General features: G+C 41.2%; 1 protein-coding gene across 10 annotated transcripts in view; it reads left to right on the top strand.

Annotated features, from left to right (window-relative positions):
- Positions 1-23,016, top strand: part of VEPH1 (ventricular zone expressed PH domain containing 1) — a 216,077-nt gene that overhangs the window by 135,471 nt on the left and 57,590 nt on the right. For 8 of the 10 annotated variants that reach the window (XM_025214947.1, XM_025214958.1, XM_025214965.1 and 5 more), the window contains 2 exons: positions 4,935-5,074; positions 18,294-18,428. In XM_025214947.1, the coding sequence (XP_025070732.1) occupies positions 4,935-5,074; positions 18,294-18,428 (275 nt within the window). Of the gene's footprint in view, positions 1-4,934; positions 5,075-11,569; positions 11,732-18,293; positions 18,429-23,016 lie in introns of all 10 variants that reach the window. The other 2 variants (XM_025214998.1, XR_003096134.1) reach the window with 2 other exon arrangements.

The raw sequence follows: 23,016 nt of genomic DNA, 5'->3' as shown, positions 1-23,016 counted from the left end.
GTAGGCCTTATGCCCTTTCTACCCTCTCACCCAAGTGCCTGTTACTGGTACTTTCACTCTATGGCGTTGCACCGTTAGGCTACTGCCGCCTCAGCGATCCAGCTCCCCCTGAAGTAAAAGTCTTACCGGGAAAAGAGATCCCGGGGCGTGCCTGACATTCGCTTCAGAGGGGTGGCCGTCTGGTCGTCAGTTAGTCCGGGCAAAGCCTTATCTAAGGCAGTCCCATCTGGGGTGCCAAAAACTGTTGTGCCCCAGCTCAAGTCTGGGATAGTGCCCGGTATGCAAAGGCCAATAAAGATATCAGGGGTGAAAGTACAAAGAAGGTTTATTGCTAGCAATAAAAGGTGCGAGCGGAACAATTTCACGTAACAAGCACACCAGATCACTATATCTAAGCATCTTTTATACAGGAGTTTTTGAGCCTTCATAAGCATGCTTGTTTGCTGATTGGTTATAAGTGAGTGACGCAAGAAGTTCTTTACTGAGCATGTCTCTATACCTGTGTTTTAGCCATGTATCTCATTTACATACATGTATGTTTCATTAGCATACTTTTTCCCCACCTAGGGGTGTGATTTTTAGTATTTTAATGAGCCCTTTTAACCCAGTTCCCTGTTTTTTCTTTTTGTTTTCAAGCGCCCTTTATCTAAGACTGTCTCCTCCTTATCATTGCAGATGGGCATTCGTCACATAACATTCTCTTCTGCTTCGTCTTCGGGTAGTGCTTTCTAGGTCACTCCTTACAGCTCCATTCTCATTCTTAATCAAAACAGAATAAATGAAATAAGCCAAGGAAACTAGGGAAGTAGAAAATGGTTCAAAAATAAGTTTGAGAAACTATCGATATTTGAATTTTCTTTCCCAGATTATGGCATTTCTCATTCTTTACTAGGTACCTTCTCATGTAAGTAGTCCCACTAACTTATAAATTAACTTCTGTGATTAAAGTTATGCCCAACTAAGATGCATAACTCCAATATATAACTCTCCCCTGTTGTCTAACTATTCAATAATTAAATTTAAAATTGGTTTCTTGTAAAAAATAAATTGGGAGTATTACTTTGCTAGAAGTGTGAGGCCTTCAAAGATATATAACGGTAATATTCTTGACTGGGTTTTTAAAAGTATGCCTTAACACAGCTTTGATTAACTTTTTTTTAACAGACTGATGTAGGATCAGTCCCACTTATGTCAACGAAGACCTTTCCTTCTCACTTCAGTGAGAATTAGTTCATGCTCTCCATTTGTACAGTAGATATCTTTTCTTGTTGGCTTGGTGATTCATCAGTTATTTATATTTTTCCACTGACTCTGTAAATATCCCGTGATGCTAAATTATTCCCATACCTCCTGATTTGAAACAAAAATCATTCTGATATTTCCTTCTGATTTGAAACAAAATTTCAAATTTCAAATTGAAATTTCTGAATTGAAACAATATTTCCTTCTGATTTGAAACAAAATCATTTCCATGTAATATTCTTCTTCTTTCCAGAAATAAAATCCATACTCCTTAATGTACTCTCTAATTTGTTAATGGATTATTAACATTAATGTGATATAAGTGATAGCCACTCTGCTTTTCAGTCTACTATACCAAACACCAGTAATATTACATACAGCCAGTCCTTGGATTTACAACATAATTGATTCCTGAAAACTGCGTCTTAAGTTGAAACGTTGTAAATGGGAACCAATTTTCCCGTAGGAAACAATGTTATAAATGGGGATTGGTTCCTGAATCAAGGCCCAATACCCTATTTTCACCAAAAATAACCCAGAATTTTATACTCAGTCAATTATAGATCAATACTATAGCTACATTAATGTATATATTGTAAATAGCAATCATATTGACTTGGAAGGATTTTTTTGAGGTGACTTTGCTAGACTTTTTGAAGGGCTCTTGGTTGGACTTTTTGAAGGGTTCTTGGCAGGAGTCTTCTCAGGAGTCTTAGCTGCAGGTTTTTCTGGAGTCTTGTCTGCTTTGTCCAAGGAAGTTTGGACAGATGTTCTCCGGGAGACGGGTGACACAGTAAACTTGTTCACTGGTGTGGCGTCGTGTCAGATCAAGTGTAGTAAAGTCAAAACTGATGTCAGAAAGTTGAAACAGGGTGTCAATTTATAAACATTGCAAGTGCAAAATATTGTAAGTTGAGGAACGTTGTAAGTCGAGGACTCCCTTTAAATGGCTATGCTCCTGGCTACACAATTCAGAATTATATGCTTTTCTGCTCTGCAGAGTTAACTCAGGCTCTTACTCAGGTATTGCCCTACACCTGACTCCTATCTACACACAGAAACCTGTCAGACAAATGTAGTGATACATGACACTGGAGCTAACTGTCCTATTGATCTCTGGAAATCTGGGCTTAACTCTAAGTGTTTCTAATAACAATCCAGCTGGTGACTTACAAACTTTACATTGTGGAGTAAGACTGAACCACTTGAGACTAAATCAGTTTGTTTCTACAATTCTCCCATGTGCCAGTTGTTTCCCACACAGGCAAGTTCCCACACAATTTCTGGGAAAAGAATCATTGAACAGACCAGCTTATGTGATACCAGATGTCGTAATGCCTTTCAGAAGCATAGCAGCAGCCTGGATACAGTCATGGGTTACACAGTGGGCATGATGTTGTTACTGCACCGTGCTTTAGTATTTCCTTTTGGAAGTACTAAAGCACGGTGCAGTAACCACTCATACTGTGTGGTGCACGTGACGCGTGGTTATTTTTAGCAGCTGCTTCACCATAGTGGCACGCTATAAGGGAGGAGCCTGCTACTATGGCAAAGTGCTGTAGCTGCTGGTCATGTGTAGACACCCATGGATGCTATGTCACTGTAGCGCATTGCTATGGCAACGCAGTGTCACATGCAGATGCGCTTAGTATGTTGCAATGTGGCAGCTCAGACCAGGCAAATCTAGCAAATTTCACAGGAGAATGTCAATCTGCTGAGTGAACTCTGCAGTTAAGATATACCTCAAATCATCATGTCTTTTCTTGAGCTCCTTCACCCAGTGGTCTGGGGAGCACAAATCTCTGCATGCCTCTCTCATCCTTCAGTCTGCAGAGGTTCCCAAGAACAGCTGAGCTTACAGGAGAACTCTCATTGGCTGTCGACCCTGCTTTCCCACCTGTGAGAAGAGGGAACGGAGCACTGGGGGATGCTGGAAGACCAGATGTTTCAGGAAGTGCTTCAAAAGGAAGTGCTGCAAAAATGTTCCTCATATTGAGAGTCGTTTTTTAAGTGCTTTTACCATAGCTGACACATGTTTTTGGCTATGCATATCTGTACGCTCTATTTGGAATACTTCAAAGGCACATGGAATGCCTCTGATACCACATCTGTCCCTGGCCACAGTCCTTAAAGTTGCTCATCTTCACTTTGTATTATTCTGCATTTTCTCAGTGTCAGCTTCTAAGAATCCATTTAGTACAGAGGTGTTTGTAGAGTCACTAATCTAAACCTGAACCTTGGTTTTGGTTGGCACTAAGTGAGCTGGAAGTTGATTTAGAGGCTTCTGATTCATATTATATTTCTACTTTTAGAAGCAACAATTACTTTTAAACTACTAAGCTAGTCCTGTTGTCATTTGAAGCAGTTTTGCAGAATGAGAGGTAAGATATAACACTCTCTACCAGGAATTTAGCCATCTTTTTACAGTACCTCATTTTTCCACCCCATGTACAGTTTTGTTGCAGATCCATCTTTGCTATGATTTGGACTTCATTGTCTTAAAGCAAGTTTGAATCAATTCTTAATTACTGGCATTAGGCAATATCTGTTTTGCTAAGTTCTGGGCAAGTTGTTGCAAAACTATTATGTTCATTGCTATAGATCACATACATACTATGTATCTTACTGATATTGTGCAGGTTTCTTAAGGGCTAAGTTCATCTTTTCCTGTCAATGCAAAATAAAGATTTATAATATTTATGGGGAAACTACATAGAAACTGCAGAAAGAAAAATAGTCTCCACTGCCCAATGCCCGCCTTTGTTTGTAGGAACAGTATCCTTGGGTGGACTTCACTTTAAGTGAATCCAGAACTAGTCACATTTTAAAAAATATTTCATGTCACTCACTTTTTACTGGTGTTGGAATGTTTTTTCTGTTGTTTTTGTATCTTATTGGAGTGGGTATGCAATAGTTGATATACTTTTTATGATGACCAAAACCATGTTAAGTGCTATCAGATAAAGAAGTTATGTGCACATTTAACTTGGAAAGAAACTTAATTCTTTTGAGGCTCTCAATGAAACCATTACAAAGCAAGGTTGAGTAATGGCTACAAACGGTTACCTTTTGCTAAAAAAGGGCTAATTCCTGCAGCCCTTGCTCTGGCATAACTCTCATTGAAATACATTTTTCCTGAGTGAGGAGTGCATAAACTGAAGGACATAAGTGGCTGTTTTCTAACATGATGCTTTTTTGACAAACTGTTCATTTTAAATGAGAATTGTGAACAATTCTAACAATATTTGTCCATTTTTGTCTGAGACTGTAAATATAAACTAAGAGCTTCAGAACATTCTTCCAAAAATAAAGATGGTACATGTTAAAGACTTGTTTCTACACTGCATCACACCTCATGTGGTCATGTGCAAAGCAATGATGAATATTCTTGTTGTACAGTGGGTACAATGTAACTCTATGCAGAGGACCAGCACAAGGCCTGCATACCATTTAATATGACTTATAGTCAACTTAAGTGGCTCATGCCTTGTGCTGGCCCACTGAACAGGGCTGATTTTAATGCAGTTTGAGAATCATACACACCTGGAAAATGGGGATATAACCAGACTATTTCAGATATAGAAATCCTGGTACCACATAGCCTCTAGCATTATATGTTTAAATATAAAGTAATATCAGATAGATAGACATTTTAAGTAGTTGATTTTAACTTTATGTATATTTGTTTCTAGATACTGTTAGAAGTTGTGTAGCAAAGTTGTTCTTCAGCTGCCCCCTGAAGGGTCATTACTGCCTATACAGTAAATCCAGTTTTACCCTCATCAGCCGACAGCCTCAGCTATGGATCCATATCATGTTTCTCTTTCAGCAGGTGTGTGTAATACAAATAAGTGGTGACACCTCTATAAAGTAAAACTTTATACATGAAAAATCAATGTCTTACTGATAATCCATTTAGATCTGTTTAATGCACATTGCTGCTACTATAAGTGTTCTTTGAGTTTCCCTTTCTGATTTTTCAGAACATAGGTAGACTTAAACATACCAGTTCCAGATACTTTGCAATAGACTGACCTCATTTTGTACACCAGATTATAAACTGTCTATTGAACATAACAAAGTTAAACAGCCAATATGAAATTAAGTATGAACTCTAGGTCAAATCATCTAGTCTTTATTCAGGCAAGACTTCCAGTAAAAACAAGGCCCATGGACAAAAAAAGAAAAATGAAAAACAGACAGAGCAAAATCAAGTCCACAGGCTTTTGTAGTTGTCAAGGTATTTAGCATTTTGCCCTATGAGAGTTTGACTGAGTAAGGTTTGTAGGTTTTAATCAATTCTTATCCATCAAATGGTATTTTAATTGTTATTTTATGCATATCTCTGAATGAAGGACCAAATTACATGGAACCTTCTAGTATAAAATATTTTGAATGCTATCAAAAATCCTGAATTCATAGTTCAACATGAAATGTGATTGTTACTAGCTTATTCAGCTTCTCAAACTATATACAGTCAGTGATAATCAGGGAACTTGGTTTTCTCTGATAAAAAATTGCAAATTCTCTGATTACACCCCCCAAAATCTGCATTTTTCCATGATTAAAATGAAACGGCACTATATACAGATATCAGTTGAACACAATGTTTTATTGATATATTTACAGTTTTAAAGCAATTTGGAAGCCTACCAGTGCCTCAATCACTATAATAAAAACAAATTCTAAATACCTATAAATGTTGGTGGTTGAGTTCAGCTTTTTTATCATAGAAAATAAGAGCTCCCCTTGCCCCCTTCACTCAGCAGAATACGGGTCCAGCTGCAGCTGTCCCCCCTGCACTGCTTTGTGGCCCTGAGCAGCCCTGATATGCCAGTGTCCTGCCCATGACAGTGCCCCTCACTCCCAAGCCACAATTCTTTGGCCCTGCCAGTGCCTCTCACTCCCAACCCATAGCCCCCCTGGCTCTCCCAGTATCCTTCACCCCCAACCCCCAGCCCCCCAGCCCTGCTGTTTCTCCTCCCTCCCTATGCACAGCCCCTCCTAGCCCTGTTGGTGCCCCTCATTCCCCACCCACAGCCCTCCACCCCCCAGCCCTGCTGGAGGGGGTCCCCAGCTGCCAGGGCTATAGGCTCAGAGACCCAGGTCTGTAGCCCCCTGCCCCCTCCAGCAGCGCCCAACTCCATCTTTCGCCTGTGGGAGGTGGTAGCTGCTGTGGCCTGAGTGGAGTTCAGAGCCTGGCTCCCCCTCCCCCAGGGCTGGTACAGCTGGAGCAAAGCCCATGGATGGGGAGCGGATACGGGCTGGTGGCTATGGGTTTGGGGCTCCCTGCCGTGCTGTCCTCCTCTCAAGGGCCTCTGCATCCCAGTGGGAGAGACCTGGTGTGGGAAAACAGAGCAGGGTGGAGAAGCATGGTGCCACCACTAGGAGCCCCACACTGCCATGGCGAGGCACCCCCTGTCCGCTGCAGGGGCCACAACTCCACGCCACCACCCCTGCTGCTGCTGGGACGGCAGGAGCACCTTGTCCTGGCAGTGGCATTGAGCCTCCCTGCCTTGCTCTGCTCTGTCCTCCCATTCTGGGTCTCATCTACTGGGCCACAGAGGCCCCTGTGGGGCTTCCTTTAAATGAGAAAATCCTCACTTTATTCCTTAAAATGAGAAAATCCTCATTTTACTGTTTTTTTCCATGGCAAACAGAAAACCTGGATCCCTGGTAATCATGCAGAGTGTACTGTGATATTTCAATCTGAGCACTTAGTGATGGAGATTTGTTAAATCACTGTATCCATCTTCTGCAAGTGGACATAGAGGATATTTCTGATATTAGACTAATGTGATCTTGGCTAATTTTTAACATTTGACAATCCAAACATATATGGTGAATTATAATCTTAACGATTAGTTAATTTATTCAGTCAAGTTATTCTTACATGTATAATTTCCTAGAAATTAGTACACAAAAGAAGAAAAAAGCGTAAATTGGAGGTTAAAACAATTTCGTTTAACTTTAATTTCAAGTAGATGAATTAGGGAACAGATCAGGATCCCACCAGCCAGGTAAGCCCTACCTGAAACCTCCAATCCAGTTTCAGCACTGATAGCTTCTCCTTCTGAAGCTGAGCACATTCATCTTTTAAACCTAATCCTGAAAGATTATATGTGCTGGAGCAACTAGGGAAGTAATGGGACAAAATTCCTCCAATAATATCTCACTGTTTATGTTACCTGCTGTACTGTAAAGTTCAGCACTCCCACTGCCACAAAATACTCTTAAAGGCTTTGTCATTTCGAAGCTATTTTAACCTTACTTAACCTCAGGCTCCCAGCTGCTCCTGCCCTGCTTCTCCAAACCACTTTGCCTGTGGGAGAGGTGGCTCTGATTAGGATTTGCATTCTTAGCTGGTGGTTGTTGGAGACAAGGAGCAAAGAATTCTGAACATGGGGTTGGGTTCTGCCCCTGCAGAGATGCATGCCTCTTCTGACTTTAAGGGTGTCAAACTGGAAAGGGCTCAGGGCAAAGTGAGTGGTTCTGCACCATAAGGAAGTTAGGTAGTAGGAAGGGGAGTTTTCAACCTGAGGCGGAGGGAGTATGTGTGTGGCAGGGTGGGGAGAAAGAGGTGCTTATGAACTTTTGAGGTTCAGCTTGAGAGAGACGACCAGCTTGGGACCTTACGAGGAGGATGAGGCATGGGCTAATAGAAATGAGTGTAGAGGAGATGGATGTCAATTAGTGACTATAACAGAAGATGAATATATGGTGTATATTGGGAGGGAAAGTAGAAGAAGGGAAATGATTAGGTAGCACTAAATTGGAGTGGGGGAGAACAGGCAAAGGGTCACACAGGGATAAATACTATTCTTGCCTCCCTGCCTTATCTTATGAAGTGGTCACATTTTCTTTCCAAACAGGATGGGGGAATACAAGGTGAGAGAGAGAGAGAGAGAGAGAGAGAGAGCACGCTTTTTTCCTATCCGGTTTCTCACCAATCTCCCTCATCTCTCACAGCTCCCTGTGATTTTCCCATGCAATTATCCTGGTCATCAGCTGCCACTTCTGAGCAATGGAAGTTCTCAGAAAATTCTTGGCACCTCACAGAATCATAACCTTACCTGGCATTTATCTCACTTTTACTTAATCTTGCATAGAGATTACTGTCTGCATATAACTGACGGTTCTGAATGGGGTCTACTTCAGCACAGCCCTTAAATATATGCTTCATTTAAGAATGTAAGTAGTAGGCCTGTGCGAAGTGGCTAGTATTTGTTTCACATTCGGATTTGGCCGATATGAGGGACAGGGATTCAATTTGGTCGAACCTCCAAATCAAGCAGGCCCCATCCCCTGCCCCATCAATAGCCCCATCATCCCTGCCCCAGGCCCCAACATCCCAGCCCCATCAATAGCTGCTTCCCCCAGCACCAGCGTCGTGGCACTTTACAAAAAGGCCCGTACTCACCAGCTTCTGCCAGGCGGGGGGCAATCCCTGCTTCCCCCCACTGCCATGCACTTCGTGGGGGGCTTTGCCATGAGCCCCCAGAAGCCCTGTCAGCCACTGCAGCAGCTGGTAAGTGCAGGGCTTTTTTTTTTTTTTAAAAGAACTGGGAGCTGGGGCTGGGCAGGGCAGCCATGGGAGGTGGGGGCTGGGAGAGTGGGCATGGGATAGGGGCTTATGGTGCAGCCCCCAAAGCAGCACAGGGCAGTAGGGGTAATGGAGATCACCGCACCCCCCACCTGAAAGCAGCTAGTGAGTGCAGGGCTTTTTTTTTTTTTGAAGTGCCAGGACGCTGGGGCTGGGTGGGACAGCCATTGACAGGGCTGGGGGAGCGGGTGGGGGTTGGGAGATGCTCAGGGGAGCTGGGAGCAGGCAGGGGATGTGGCCTAGCAGGGGTCCTTCCATGGTCCCCCCTTCCACCCCCTACTTAACAGCACAGAGTCCGGGTCCAGCTCCCTGTGGCGGTGAATGGGGACTGCCTGAATCTCCAAAGCTCTCCAAATCTTTTCCAAATTGATTCAGAGAGCTTCAAATCAATTCGGACCTTTTTTTTGGTCTCCTGATTCAATTTAGATTAAGAGATTCAGCCGCTATATCGGGCCGAATCTCCTCCAAATTGAATGAGCACCCAATGCTTCACACAGCCCTAGTAAGTAGTCTTACCAAAGATAGTAGGACTACTAGGATGCTTAAGAGAGAAGCAGATGCTTTATATGACTTGTTGGACTGAGGTTTTAGTGCACAATGTCTAGAAAGATTTAGGAGCATTTAACACACTGAGTAAGAGCAAATATGTTTGTTCCAGCTGGATAGTGCCAATCTCAGGAGGAGAGGAGAGATTTGTTCTGATGCTTGTCCAAAGTCTGGTACTTTACTGAAGACAGGTAAGGTTTGGGAAGACAGGCTGAGTAGTGGAGAGAAATTTGGCATAAGGAGAATTTGAGGGCAAGGATGGAATCCCAGGAAAAAGAGAAGGAAAAAAAGGAACAAGGAGGCAGGATAATAGAAGAAATAGGAAAGCAGACAATACCAAAGTGAAAAGAAAGGGGATAAAGGAGAATCTGAAGAGAAAGGAAAAAAGTTATTTGCAAGCTTTTGGGCACAGACACCCTTCGTCAGACATAGAGAGACTCTGCTGTTGTTATGTGTTCTCCAAGGTAGAAAAGAAGCTAATTTGTAACAAGCATGTCTGTGAAAATGCAAATGAGTGGAGGTTAGGAAGACAATGGGTAGAAATAGGAGGGAAGGTGGCAGGGGTGAGGGAGGGAAGGTGTGAAGGAATGCAAGTGATCAGTTGGAGGCAAGTTACCTGGGGTATCAGATGTCAGGCAGGTTGTAATGTGTCGTATATCCAATGTCTATGGGTCATATATCCAATGTCTATTAAGTCCATGATTTTTTGTATCCAGTAGATTTATGAAGTTGTAGGCTTGTCTCTGAAAGGTGTTTTGTAAATTCCCTTTGAGGATTAGAACTCTGAGATCAGAGAAGGATTGATTGTCTTGTGGGAAGTGTGTACCCACAAGTAATTGGATATTTTTGTCTTTGATGAATTTTTGGTTTGCATTCATTCTGGTATGCAGTTGTTTGGTTTCTCCTACATATTTTCCATCAGGTCAGGGCATTTGGTGCACTGGATGAGATATATTACATTTATGGAGGTGCAAATGTAAATCCAGGAATTGTGATGGTTCTGTTGTGGGGTGTAGTTATTGTGGGACTGGTGGAGATGTGTTGGCAGGTTTTACATTTCTTGTCCTGGGATGGTATGGATCCATTGGGTGTGGTTTGGGTCATAGGAAGTTTGCTTCTGGTGATGAGGTTAGTGAGGTTCAGTGCTTGTTTAAAGACTAGGATGGGTGGTTCTGGAAAGATCTATTTAAGGACTGGGTCTTCTTCTAGTATGGGTTGCAATTGTTTGAGGATTTTCTATATAGATTCCAGGGAAGGATCGTATGTCATAACTAATGATGTGTGTTTTGTGGGGATTTTCTTTTTGTACTGCAGGAATTCTTCACATGGTATCTGGGTGGCTCTTTAAAGGTGTCATCCATCTCTCTGGAGGAGTGTCCTTGTTGGGTGAAAGCCCTTTTGAGATTTGTGAGGTGACAATCATGGGTATTCTCCTCAATGCAAATTCAGTGGTATCAGAGAGCTTGGCTGTAACTTACAGCTTTTTTGGTGTGTTTAGGGTGGTTGTTGGTTTTGTGTAGATATGTATGTTGGTCCTTGGGTTTCTTGTATATTGGGAAGGTGGTTTATGTTTTTGAGTTTTTACAGAAAAGCTGTTGTGTCTTGGATAAAATTCAGTCTTGGGTGACAAGAGGTTTTAGGATGGATTTGATGAAACCTGATATTTCTTCAGTTAGGGTTCCGTGGTTGGAAATTATAGGTCTGCAGGGGTTCTCTTGTTTGTGGATTTTAGGGAGTATGTACAATGTCCCTGGATTGGGTAGTAGAGGGATCAGGGTCTGAAGTTTTTCTTGAAGTTCAGATGGAAATGATGTGATGGTGAGTTTGAGTTTTGAGGTGAAAAAAGGAGTTGGGTCTTCCTTTAGTTTTCGTAGTAGGTGGTGTCAGAGAGTTGCCGGTTGGCTTCTTTCATGTCGTCTTCATGGTTAAGGATAACTTTAGCTCGGCCTTTATCTGCTGGTTTTATTACTATTTCGTTGTTGGATCTTAGAGACTCTATGGCCCTTCTCTGAGAGGGAGAGGTTGTTATATTGGTGTTTGTTGTTGATTATTTCATTGTTCGTTCTCTCTCTGAAGCAGTCAATAGGTTAAGGTTTGAATTTCGTCCACTCTAAGGTGTCCAGTCTACGGGGGGGGGTTTATTTTTTGGCATTAATATTTTTGTCAATGTTGTCACAGGATGAAGTCATGTTGAAAGTGGATTCGTTTTGGTTGTGGAAATATTCCTTCAGATGGAAGCGTCAGAAAAATTCTTGTAGTTCTCCACATTGGAGTGTCTTATTTGGGTATTTTTCTGGACAGAAATTAAGGCCTTTGGAGAGGACAGGTTTTTCAACCTTGGTAAGTGTGTACATGGAGAGATTGATAATATTTGAGGGTTGATTTGTTCCTTCCATTTCATCAAGCATGAAGTTGGAATGTTGTAAGGTTTTCGTGTTGTTTTTCTGATGGTTGTTTTGTGGCTGGAAAAATTGTTCTTGTAGAAATTGTTTCCATTTCTTCCTTTTGTGTTGGATGGATGTTGTAACAAATCTTTGGTATAATCACTGTATAATGTTGGGAAGATCTCCAGATTTCTCTCTTTCAAATTGTTGTAGCATGTGTTGATTTGCTTCTTGAGTTGATTTCTGTTGGAGTAGGTTATGTGAAAGATATGATTTCTAAGTTTTTCTGAAGTTCTGAAGTTGTGAAGCATATTTGGATATTTGGATTTATGACATATTTATTACATTTATGGCACATTTGGATTTATGACACATTACAACCTGCCTGACATCTGATACTTCAGGTAACCTGCCTTCAACTGACCACTTGCATTCCTTTACACCTTTCCCTCCCTTCCCCCCCTTTCCCCTTCCCTTCTATCTCTACCCATTGTCTTCCTAACTTCCACTCATTTGCATTTTCACAGGCATGCTTGATTTAAATCAGCTTCTTTTATACCTTGGAGAACACAAAACAACAGCAGAGTCTCCCTATGCCTGACTAAGGGTGTCTGTGCCCAGAAGCTTGCAAAGAACTTTTTTTCAACTACTTAGTTGGTCTAATAAAAGATATCACATCTACCCAAAGAACCTTGCCTTAGACCAACATGACTACAACCAACAACCCTGAAGAGAAAGGATGAATTTGGAAAAAAAGTGCTTTGATGAAAAAGAAAAAATGAAAGGATGGTCTCAGGGAGAAATAATCTCAATAAAATGATGCATGATGGAAAAATCAGACAGAAGGAAACATATGGAGAAAAGATGTAAATAAAGGCACATAAAAGAGTAGGGAAGGAAGAGCAGAAGCAAGGGACATCTACAATAGCAGTTTTCTTAATTTTATACAGTCCAATTCAACATGTATACTATCTTGCTGTACATGAACAAAAATATTGTTTGGCATGTCCCGTTTCTGCTGTATGCTTGAATGTTTGTATGGAGAATTTCATCACTAATTTCAGCTTTCATGCCCCATGCTTTGCATTTGCTTGATAGATATCTTTTTTTTTTTTAAGACACTCATTTTAACCCTTTCATCCAGATTATGTTGACTTTGGGCCTGATATTTTCTGGCTTTTAGTGAACTGGGATAGTAAGCTTTGCAAATTTGCCATCTCACCAGAAACTAAGTTTTTTCTTTGTATAATTTTCCCATTCTTCTGTACTGTCCTTCATCTCTCTCTCCTCATTTGTATACCAGGGGTTGTGCAAGTCCACATTACCTTCGATTTAGCACTCCATCATCTGGCCATTATTTTCCTAGGAACTTATTTCCTTTTTTTTTAAAAAAGCTGTTATTTTTATAGTTTTGTTTCTGTTCTGAGTATTGGTTAAAATCTGGGTTCTTGTAGCTTTGTCCTTCTAGTGCTTTTGAAGTTATTTTAGTAAACATTGTTATTAAACATCTGGAATCTGATTCTGGTACTGAGTCAAAAAGCAAACTGCATTTAGCATCAGTTCTGAGGGGCTGAGCCAATAACATTTGACTTTTTGTCCCTCTAGAAACACACTGCAATGTGTACACCTTTCTCTGAAAAAATATTGGCTTTTATTGTGTTGCATTCCGTGTTTTTATTATTAAAATTAAATTATTAAAATTATTATTAAAATTAAATATCATGTGTTAAATTCAGCCATACTATAACCTCATTAAAATTAGTGGACTTGCACAAGATAGGAATTTGGCATGAAATAGATTTACAGTATATTAGTATTTATTTAATTTAGTTCTTTATTAACTATAAAAGCCCATATTCAGAAATGACTAACATAGCACATCTAAAGAATTCCATATGACTTACCTCATTTTTTTGAATAAATGCTATTTTTTTTGCCATTTGTTATATACTCTCTTTATAGCCTGCAAGGAAAGAATTTTGTTCTCTTATCTCTATAACAGATCTTGACTTCCTTCTGCATTATAATTTACTGTAAAGTTTTAATGTATACAGTCCTAAGGTTTTAACATATTTTGAAATCCTTGGGTGAAAATTGTGAAAATGCAAAGTATTATATTTATTTATTGTTATTTTCAACTCTGGGGTTTTGTGCTTTCAGGAGAGCACAATATTTGAGTTACCATCTCTTATGTAAGGCTGAGAGGAGAATTTTCTTCCAAGTAAATAATTATTAAGAAATTAAGTTAGAATAATAGATGACCTGTGGGCATTTTCTCAAAATGTAAGACCTTAATCATAAAATTATAGAAAAGTAGGGCTGGAAGGAAACTCTGGAGGTCATCTAGTCCAGGCTCCTGTGTGAGGCAGGACCACGCTATCCAACCCATCCTATACAGAGCCTTGTCTAGGCTGTTACTAAAGCTACACAGTCAACCCTATCATACAACCACAAGGCATAGTAGCATAACCTGCCAGCAGGAGGTCAAGGGTGGTCAGTGTCTTGCTGCTGCAGGGGTGTTAAATACTCTAGAGATCCATGGAAGAAGGCCACATTCAAATCAGTTTTTGAAGAGGATCAAAGCTAGTTCTAGTTTTCTGGTATGACTAGCAATTTGTCAGGAAGATCGTGGTTGCATCAAGGGAAAATGTGTTTCTTTTACTAGTTCTGTTAAAAGCCAACAAATCTGGCTAAGTTATAAACCTGTAAAAATCATAGTTGGGATATGATTCAGCAGAGCCTTTTTCGGTATTCACAGTGACATTCCCTGAAGTTACCATTTCCCCTGGGTAGGCTTCAGCGATGGCCCAAGCAGGACTTTCTTTGCAGTTGCAGTTCTGGGTTGCTGAGGGATGGAGTAGAGCCAGACATAAGAACTGGAAGCAGGAAGCTTTTCTCAGCGACCCCCACAATGCCAGGCCTGGGCAACGGAAGAGGAGGAACCTATGTGACCTGAATGTAACATGGTCAAGACGGTGTGGAGATGGATTATATTGGGATGATGGAGGGGAGAATGGAATTGGGGGCTAATGTGACGGGAAGGAAATTGAACTGGGAATTGGGAGAAGGAGGCAGGAACTAAGAACCAAAGACATGGAGGCAAGAACTAGGAGTCATAAGGAGTGTGGTGGGGAAGAGCAGAAAAGTGGGCAATGGAAATGGCTGAGTGAAGACACAGAATAAAGAGATGGGGCAGGAAATGTTGGTAAGATTAAAAGTCAGTGGGTGAGGAGAAAATTAAGTTTGAATGAACAGCCAGTGGGGACACTGAGACTGGCAGGGCAAGAATATCCGTCTAATAGAGGAAAAGAGGAAGCAAGTCTAACAGGGAGCCAAGATATGAAGTGAAATCTGGGACTGGCTGAACAATAAGACTTAGACAGGGATCCCAGGGACAGAAAAGAGGCTCTGTGATTGGACAGGGAGCACAGAGAGGAGAAACAGAAGCAGGTGTAAATTGACCAGAGCATGGTTGGGGAAAACAGATAGGATGAAGAGCCAGAAAGGGATGAACTGGGACTGGCTGTGCAAAGAGACAGCGAGGATAGGACATCTAGAGGAGACTAGGACTTGCTGGGCATGGAGATGACCACACCTTTTTTAAAATTCTCCTCGAGTCTGGATGAACCAGCATTCCTAAGTTTCACTGTTACTCTGATGAAAGCAAATACCTGTGAAAGTAAATACCTGTGAATACCAAGGGAAAAGTGAATGTCTCATTTCACTCTACTGTTGGTCCCTAGTGCTGGGATGGATCTGAGGGTGAGAGGGGGTGTGCTGGTACACTTACACCCCTCTTTAAAATCAGCTGCTGGGAATGACAGCGGTACAGCTACTCCTCGCTTAATGTTGTAGTTACATTCTTAATAAATGTGACTTTAAGTGAAACAATTTTAAGCAAATCCAATTACATCACATTAGTTACCTACTAGCAGGCAGCAGCCAAACAACATTATAACCAAACATTGCATGACTTTGAACGAGTATGTTCTCTAATAGATCAGTGACGTAAAAATGAAACGATGTTAACTGGGATGACATTAAGTTAGGAGTACCTGTATTTCTAGTCATTATAAGCTACCTGATCCCTTCTAATTGCCTCATTCCACAGGTGTTAACCATCCTCTTTTCCTTTTAATGGTGTTCCATCAATCAAGTTATCCTTCATTCTGCAATTCTGCTATCTAGGCCTGTGCGAAACAGTGCCATTCTGATTCTACTTCCATTTTGACAATTCATTTTGTTTAATCAAAAGTATTTTGCTGTTTTGACACTGTTTCAATGTTTTGCCCATAGGTTATTATGGGGAAACATAAAATGCAGCAGGCAGGCAGATCGGGGGCTCACCTGCACCCCCCACATGAGCTGATCTGCCCTGGCCTCATACAGGAGCTGGCTCAAGGTAGGTTCAGGGCTTCAGGCAGATCAGCTTGTGTGGGGACCCTCCCCGGCCCTGGGATCGGGCCGGCGGATTTCCACACGAGTTGATCTGCCCTGGCCTCACTGGCCCCAGGCGGGAGCACCTGGCTCCTGTCAGCCCACAGGCAGATTGGGGCCTGCCAGCACCCCTGGGAGGCCTGCAGGGGCTGTGCCAGAGTCCTCCTGGGGGCGCGTGCCCCCAATCTGCCTGCTGGGAGACAGGAGCTGGGTGCTGCCACCTGGGGCCAGCAGCAGCACCGATCTTCCTGGTGCTGGGTGTGGGCTGCGTCCAGCGGCAGTCTGTTATCTGAGAGGCAGACTGGGGGCCCGCACCCCTAGGAGGACTCTGGCAGAGCCCCCACAGCCCTCCTGGGGATGTGGGCGAGCTCCTGACCTGCCTACTGGATGACAGGAGTAAGCCTGGCTTCGAAACTCAAAACGTTTTGAAACTTTCTAAACGTGTCGAGTTCCCTTGCTTCGTTTTGTTTCAAAGGCTTTTGTTTCATTTAGATTTTGCTGTTTCAAGCTCAAAAGGCACTGAAACAACTTTGAAATGAAACGCTGGGTGAAATTTCACACAGCCCTACTGTCTGTTAGCCGCTCCTGGTAATGAAACTCCTGTTTTACAGCCCTGCAAATTGTTTTTTGTTCATTCCAATGAAGTTCTATTTGTTTGTACTTCAATCTTAAACTGAGTATCAAAGCCCTAGCCCACTAGCATATTAGTAAAGCTTCTAGTGTATTTTTAGTAAAATTTCTAGTGGAAAAAATATGTGTTGTTGTATATGTGATGATACACCATGTACACCCCTCTTTTGAAAATTCTAGATCTGCCCTAAGCTGTTCCACATAGAGGATGAGAACCTAATACTGCTATCAGTTACTCTATTAGTCCAAGTAGCAGAGGTCTATATGGAGCATCTAAAGGATCAAGCCCTACTGATGAACAATGTGTATGATGCCACACAATTAAATCCATTTTGGTTTGTTTTGTTTTTTTCAATTAGCTTTTATTACAAAACCTGGGAAACCATACACAAATTCTTTTTTGAAAGGCTGGATCTTTACTCATTCTTAAGGTCACAAAGTCAAGCAAAAATTAGGAGATACCAGAGTTAAAGTTTCCCATAGAAATACTATGCCAGACCCCTTGTGTGTGTGTAGATATATATATAGGTGCACATACACACACACATTTGACTACATGATCACATGCTATTTTTTTTCATCAGGACAGAAATGGGGAATATTGACAACTTCAAAAAAATTGTTTTAATTTTTTTTTAGTGTAATTTACAAAATAAAAGACTTAATCCTACTTTCCCTCCATGTCCTGCTTTGCTTGGTGCTATTTCAGATTTGTTTTGTGAATGTTAAAAAATGAAATGTCTTGTTATAAGTAAAAAAGTTTATGAACACGTGCTGTATAATCATTTCTTTTTGTATGTAGTCCCATTGTCTTCAGTGGGACTAATCACATGAATAAGCACTCATCAACATGATGAGTAAGGGTTGCATAATCTGTCCTTAAGTAAATTAATTTGCTCCTTGCATGTGATCTTCAAATTATACCTCCTAGATTGTTTGCAATAAAAAGGCACGCAGTAAAACATGTACTACTAACCTATATAAGCTAGTATTAGTAAAATTATATACTAGTGTTACACGATGTATGTGTGTGTATTAATTAGTTTATACATAAGTTAGTGCTAGTGTGTGCATATACATCTTTCTTTATATACGTGCACACACATACATACATACATACTACTACTAAATTATATATAAGATTTAATGAATGAAGTGTCTGTTAAGTCATGTTAAGTCTTTTGCTTTTCTGAAATGTTTTCACTGTATAATAAATAACAGCAAATGGAACAGATAAGATATATTTAGTTTCCCTGATTTATCTACTTTGTGTAGATATGAATCAGTTTTAACTAAAGATAATTTTTGTTTAAAATATGTCAGTGTTTCTGTGTTGTTAAATAAGAGGGTAAAAGTTTTTGCCTAGCTGTAGTATGTTGAAATATGAGCAAGAGGATATTTAAATCACTTAATTACAAATAGTTGAAATACCCATTTAATTTTTTCCACAGAGCTTGTTTCCAGAGCCTTTGTCCATACAGAGTAACCCTGTGCAAGTTCTTAAAGCCCTGTGGGAAAAAACACAGCTGAAAGGTACACACAGTTTTGAAAATACAATGATTCAGTCTACATTTCCACACCAAAAGGTAAGCATTTTCTCTCTAGGGAAAAAAGTGGTTTACACTTACCTGGAGATTAGATAGCCACAGAGCTTTGCTATATTTAATTAATGAAAAACAAAATGTTGGATGTGGACACATGAACAAATTATACCACTTTTAAAAGTGCTGAGAAAAGGACTTGTCATGCATCACCTGAGCCAGGGTAACTGTTTGTCTGCTCCTATAACTCAGAAAGTAGAAGCTCAACCAGGGTAGTTTTTACCCCTGAATGAAATAACTGCTAGATGATCCTAATTAAGCTTCCACTTAATGCAGAATAGCAGAGATACAAAACCATTATCACAGATCAGTTGATGTTGAATATGTCTCCCCCCCACACTTTAATGCAATATAATTTGTTCCTATGTCCTTTCATTATTTTTTTCTGTCACACACAATGTTTTAACAAATGTACTAAATGGAACCCTCTTTATTGGGCCCAAATCTGTTTCCAAGGAAATCAAAGAATATTTTTATGCTGGCTTACGTTGGTGCAGGATAGTTAGATCCAGCTGTCATCTCCTCTTGGTTTTCTGAAGCAAAATAAAATAAATTAAAATGCATTCATTTTAATATTATTTTTCCATGTAAACAGTTGCTACCTTGCCAAAAAGATAATACGTTTGCATGTAGGGGAAAAGACAATCTGTCATTGATAACTGGGTGGGAAAAAGTGCATGAATAATAGATGGGATTTTAAAAAGAGCTTTTTTGTGCCTTAGCAAAATTCTCATTGACTTTCAAGCTTTTTGTTTAAGAGTGTGTCCGCCAGGGCTGTGTGAAGCAGGCCATATTCAATTCAGATTCAGATTTGGCCTGAATCAGGGACAGTGATTCAATTAGTTGATTCCGAATCTGAAGATTCAATGCTGATTCAGATGTAGACAGCTTTAAATGCTTTTTCTACATACCTCAAGGTACCAGCGCAGCTCGTGAAGGCTGCAATGCTGTGGCAGATGGAGCATCCCACAGGAATGTGAGGGGCCCCCCACATGCTCGGCGGCGAACCTTGAAGTGGACCAGAAGTACTTCCCATCCACTTTTGGGTCCACGGGGGAGCACGCAAGGAACTCCCCACCCCACGCCCTACTGGCTTGGCGATCAGCAACAGAGCCAGGGGAATGCGGGGGGCTTGCACTCTCCCCAGTGGACCGGAAAGTGGACCGGAAGTGCTTCTAGTCGAATTCCGGGTCTGCTGTCAAGCACACGGGAGAGCCCCCTCACTTCTGTGGGACACTTTATGTGTCCCAGCATTGCAGCATTCACGAGCCGCCTGCTACCTAGAGGTATGTGGAAAAAACATTTAAAGCTGTGTCTATGTCCAAATTGCTGAATCTCTCTGAATCGATTTGGAGGGTTCTGATTTGATTCAGAGAGATTAAAAAGTCCTCCAATTCTATTTGTATTCAGAGATTTGGCTACTGAATTGGGCTGAATCTCTGCTGAATCAAATCAGGGACCGAAGCTTCGCACAGCCCTAGTGTCTACACTAGGGAAACATTTGTTTTGGATCATTAGTAGCATCTCTCTCTTTTTTTTTCTTTTTTTTGTTCTTTTGCTCTTTTGATGTGTGTGCATGTGTGTGCATTGAAAAAAAGCCCTGTTTCTTTAATGGCATTGAGTTTCACCTGCCCTCATTGCTGTGCCGTTCTGGTTTCTACTAGGTGTCTTTCTTCATTACCTTGCAAAGTTCTTGATAGGTATCTTGTTGATCTGGGAGTTTATGGTTTGTTCAAATTCTTGGGAACTTTTATATATAAAAATTCAACTTATAGGGTGTTGAAATGTACTTTTGAAAAAATATATTTCTGATTTTTATAGTGGGTGAATAAGCATTTTATTGTTGTGTACTTTAAAAGATCTCCAGCCCTTTTCTCTAATCTCTCACACAAGCTTCATGTGAGATGAATGAAAATTGTGGATAATACCTGTGGGTTTGTTTCCTATTTACTTAGTTTCAAGATTTAAATTAGAATAGCTGCCATTATAGACTTCTTGATACTTATTTGGAAACTCACATACTTATACACAGACTTAGATTTTATGAAAAAGATAATTTTCATGTGCTCCACTCTTAACCTCTGTAAGTTTAAAGGATGATTTTTATTGTTTCTGGGATTTTGGGCATTAATCAGAATTCATGCATGAGAACAAAATAGCAACAAATATCTATTTTTTCTTGAACTACTTTTTTATATCACATCTAATATTGGATGAACTAAATTGTTAACCTTCTTGAACTAGTCTTTTTCAAACAGAGACTAAGCCTAGAACATGTGTCTGAAAAAAGGTTTAGTAAAATTACCACAGGTTTGAAAATAGGGGTTTTTTTTGTTGGAATCAGTCTCTGAAACTTAAAGATAGTGTTGCTTTCTATAGCCAGATAATAGGGCTGTGCTAATTTTTGCCGGCAGTTTCGTTTCAATGCTGTTTCAACTCATTTCAAGCTCAAAACAGCAAAATTGAAATGAAACAGCTTCGAAACAGCCTCAAATGAAACTAGGCAAGTTGAAACATTTCAAAATTTTTGAAACGTTTTGAGTTTTGAAGCTCAAGCTGGACTTGCTTGCAGGGAAACAGAAACTAAAGTAAGGAGAGGGACGGGGTAGTGGGGGAAGGAGTACTCTCATTATTGACTGTGTAGCTGGCCAGTGACTGTCATCCTTCCCTGAGGTCTCTTCCAATCCCAGTGCTCTGGGGGTGGGATGGAAAAACTGCATAAAAGGCAGCATTGTTTGACCTGCCCTGCTTTCTGCCTTGGTGTCAGTTGAGTGAGGGTGCACCTTAACACACACACAATGTCACCCACACATGTCATGAGATTTGCCTGTCAGCAGCCAGAGATACAGGGCCCCAGAACCCAGAAGCCCTGCACCTATCTCCTTGAAAGCTGCCAGGCTTTGTGGCCTCAGCAGGGGCTAGCAGGCCTGCAGCTTTCACCCTGCTGCACCTTAACACACAGTGTCACCCATGTCCTGAGTTTTGCTTGTCCGCAGCTTGAGGCATAGTTTCCCCCAAACCCCTTTACCTGTCTCCTTGAAACTTGGCAGGCTTCATGCGTTCAGAAGGGACTACCATTTCTGTATGTTTCATCCAAATCAGGCCAGAAATGACAAAGTTATAGGCTGTTTTGAGCTCCCCCATTATAGCCTATGGGCGAAACAAGGAAACAGCGTTGAAACAGTGTCACTGTTTCAACAAAATGAAACGGAACAGCAGTTTCGAATCAAAATGAAATTCGAAATGAAACGCTGTTCCGTCAAAATGTTGGAATGCAAGTCAAAGCTAGAACGGTACCATTTCGCACAGCCCTACCAGATAAGGTCCACCAGTACCTACACATCATACATGTGCTCATTCAAAATTAGAGAAAATGTATTTAATAGTGCTTTTATGTTGGCATTGACAGGAGAGTCACTGAGTAGCTAGCTGCAGCCCTGAGGTACTAGATTTCCACAGTGGGAGTCATCAATAGATCTATGTTTCCCCTGCCCCAAAATTCCTTATCACATTTACGTGCAGTCAATTCATTGGTTCTCCAAGGGTCTGTACCTGTAGAAACTTCTCCCTTTGTGCACTAAAGACACATCTATACTGCTGGATGTTATATGGATATGGTCAGCATTTGTGCCTTATTTGTTTTACAGTATAATGACATTACTAAGCTGATGTTACACTAACAGGAGGGATCGGCATGAGTGTCTGTTAGGTAATGGGCAATATTGTATAAGGATCAGATTTTTCAAAGCACCTAGGTTATGTAGTCAAAGAAGTCCCATTTATTTAACTGAGGTGCTTTAAAAATCCTACCCTAAATCTTCTTCAAACACATCTTCAAACACACAAGTAGCTTTCTTACTTGTTTAATAGTGATTGTGATGGGCTTCGTTCCAGCAGCTGCTAGTCAGAAGCCAGAGCTGACTGAGGAAATGGAATTTGGAGGAGGAAAGTGATTAGGAAAGAAATCTTGGACAGAATTTGAAATATAATACATCATACATACTGAACCTGAAAAACGTGTCAAGCATCCTGCAAACATTATTAGTCTCTTGTGTATCACTTGCATAATATAACTACCATTAGATGTTAGTGTTTAGTCTACTTTGGGCTATTTCCTCTGTCCAAATTTCATTTGGGCTACTTTGATTTCCAGAGTAATGGAACCAGTGCCGTAGCAAGTGGGAGCAAGTGGGGTGACCGCCCCAGGTGCTAAAGCAAAGGGGCGCCAACAGGCGCTACCCAACCGGGGCAGGGCATGGGACAGAGCCACAAGCGGCTCATTTGTGGGTCACAGGGATGGGGGGAGGGCAGCTCCCGCTGCTGTGTGCACTCCTGGGCAAGCATGGGTCGGGGGGGGCATGTGCCCCCAGATCTGTGTGTGGGGCGAGAGTGGGCTGCGGCTATGGGCTTTGCCCCAGGCGCCAAACTTCATTGCTTCAGAACTGAATGGAACTGTGTATCAGCATGTAAAAATAAAACATTTATCCCTTCCAATCCAGAAAATGGGAACTCCAGAAGCTGTTGAGCTACACAATCTCATTCAGATGCTGGATAATAGTCAAGCAGATGAAAC

Source organism: Alligator sinensis, unplaced genomic scaffold (genome assembly GCF_000455745.1).
Source record: "Alligator sinensis unplaced genomic scaffold, ASM45574v1 scaffold60_1, whole genome shotgun sequence".
In the NCBI taxonomy this organism is placed as follows: domain Eukaryota; kingdom Metazoa; phylum Chordata; order Crocodylia; family Alligatoridae; genus Alligator; species Alligator sinensis.
This window is presented reverse-complemented; position numbering and strand designations above follow the sequence as displayed.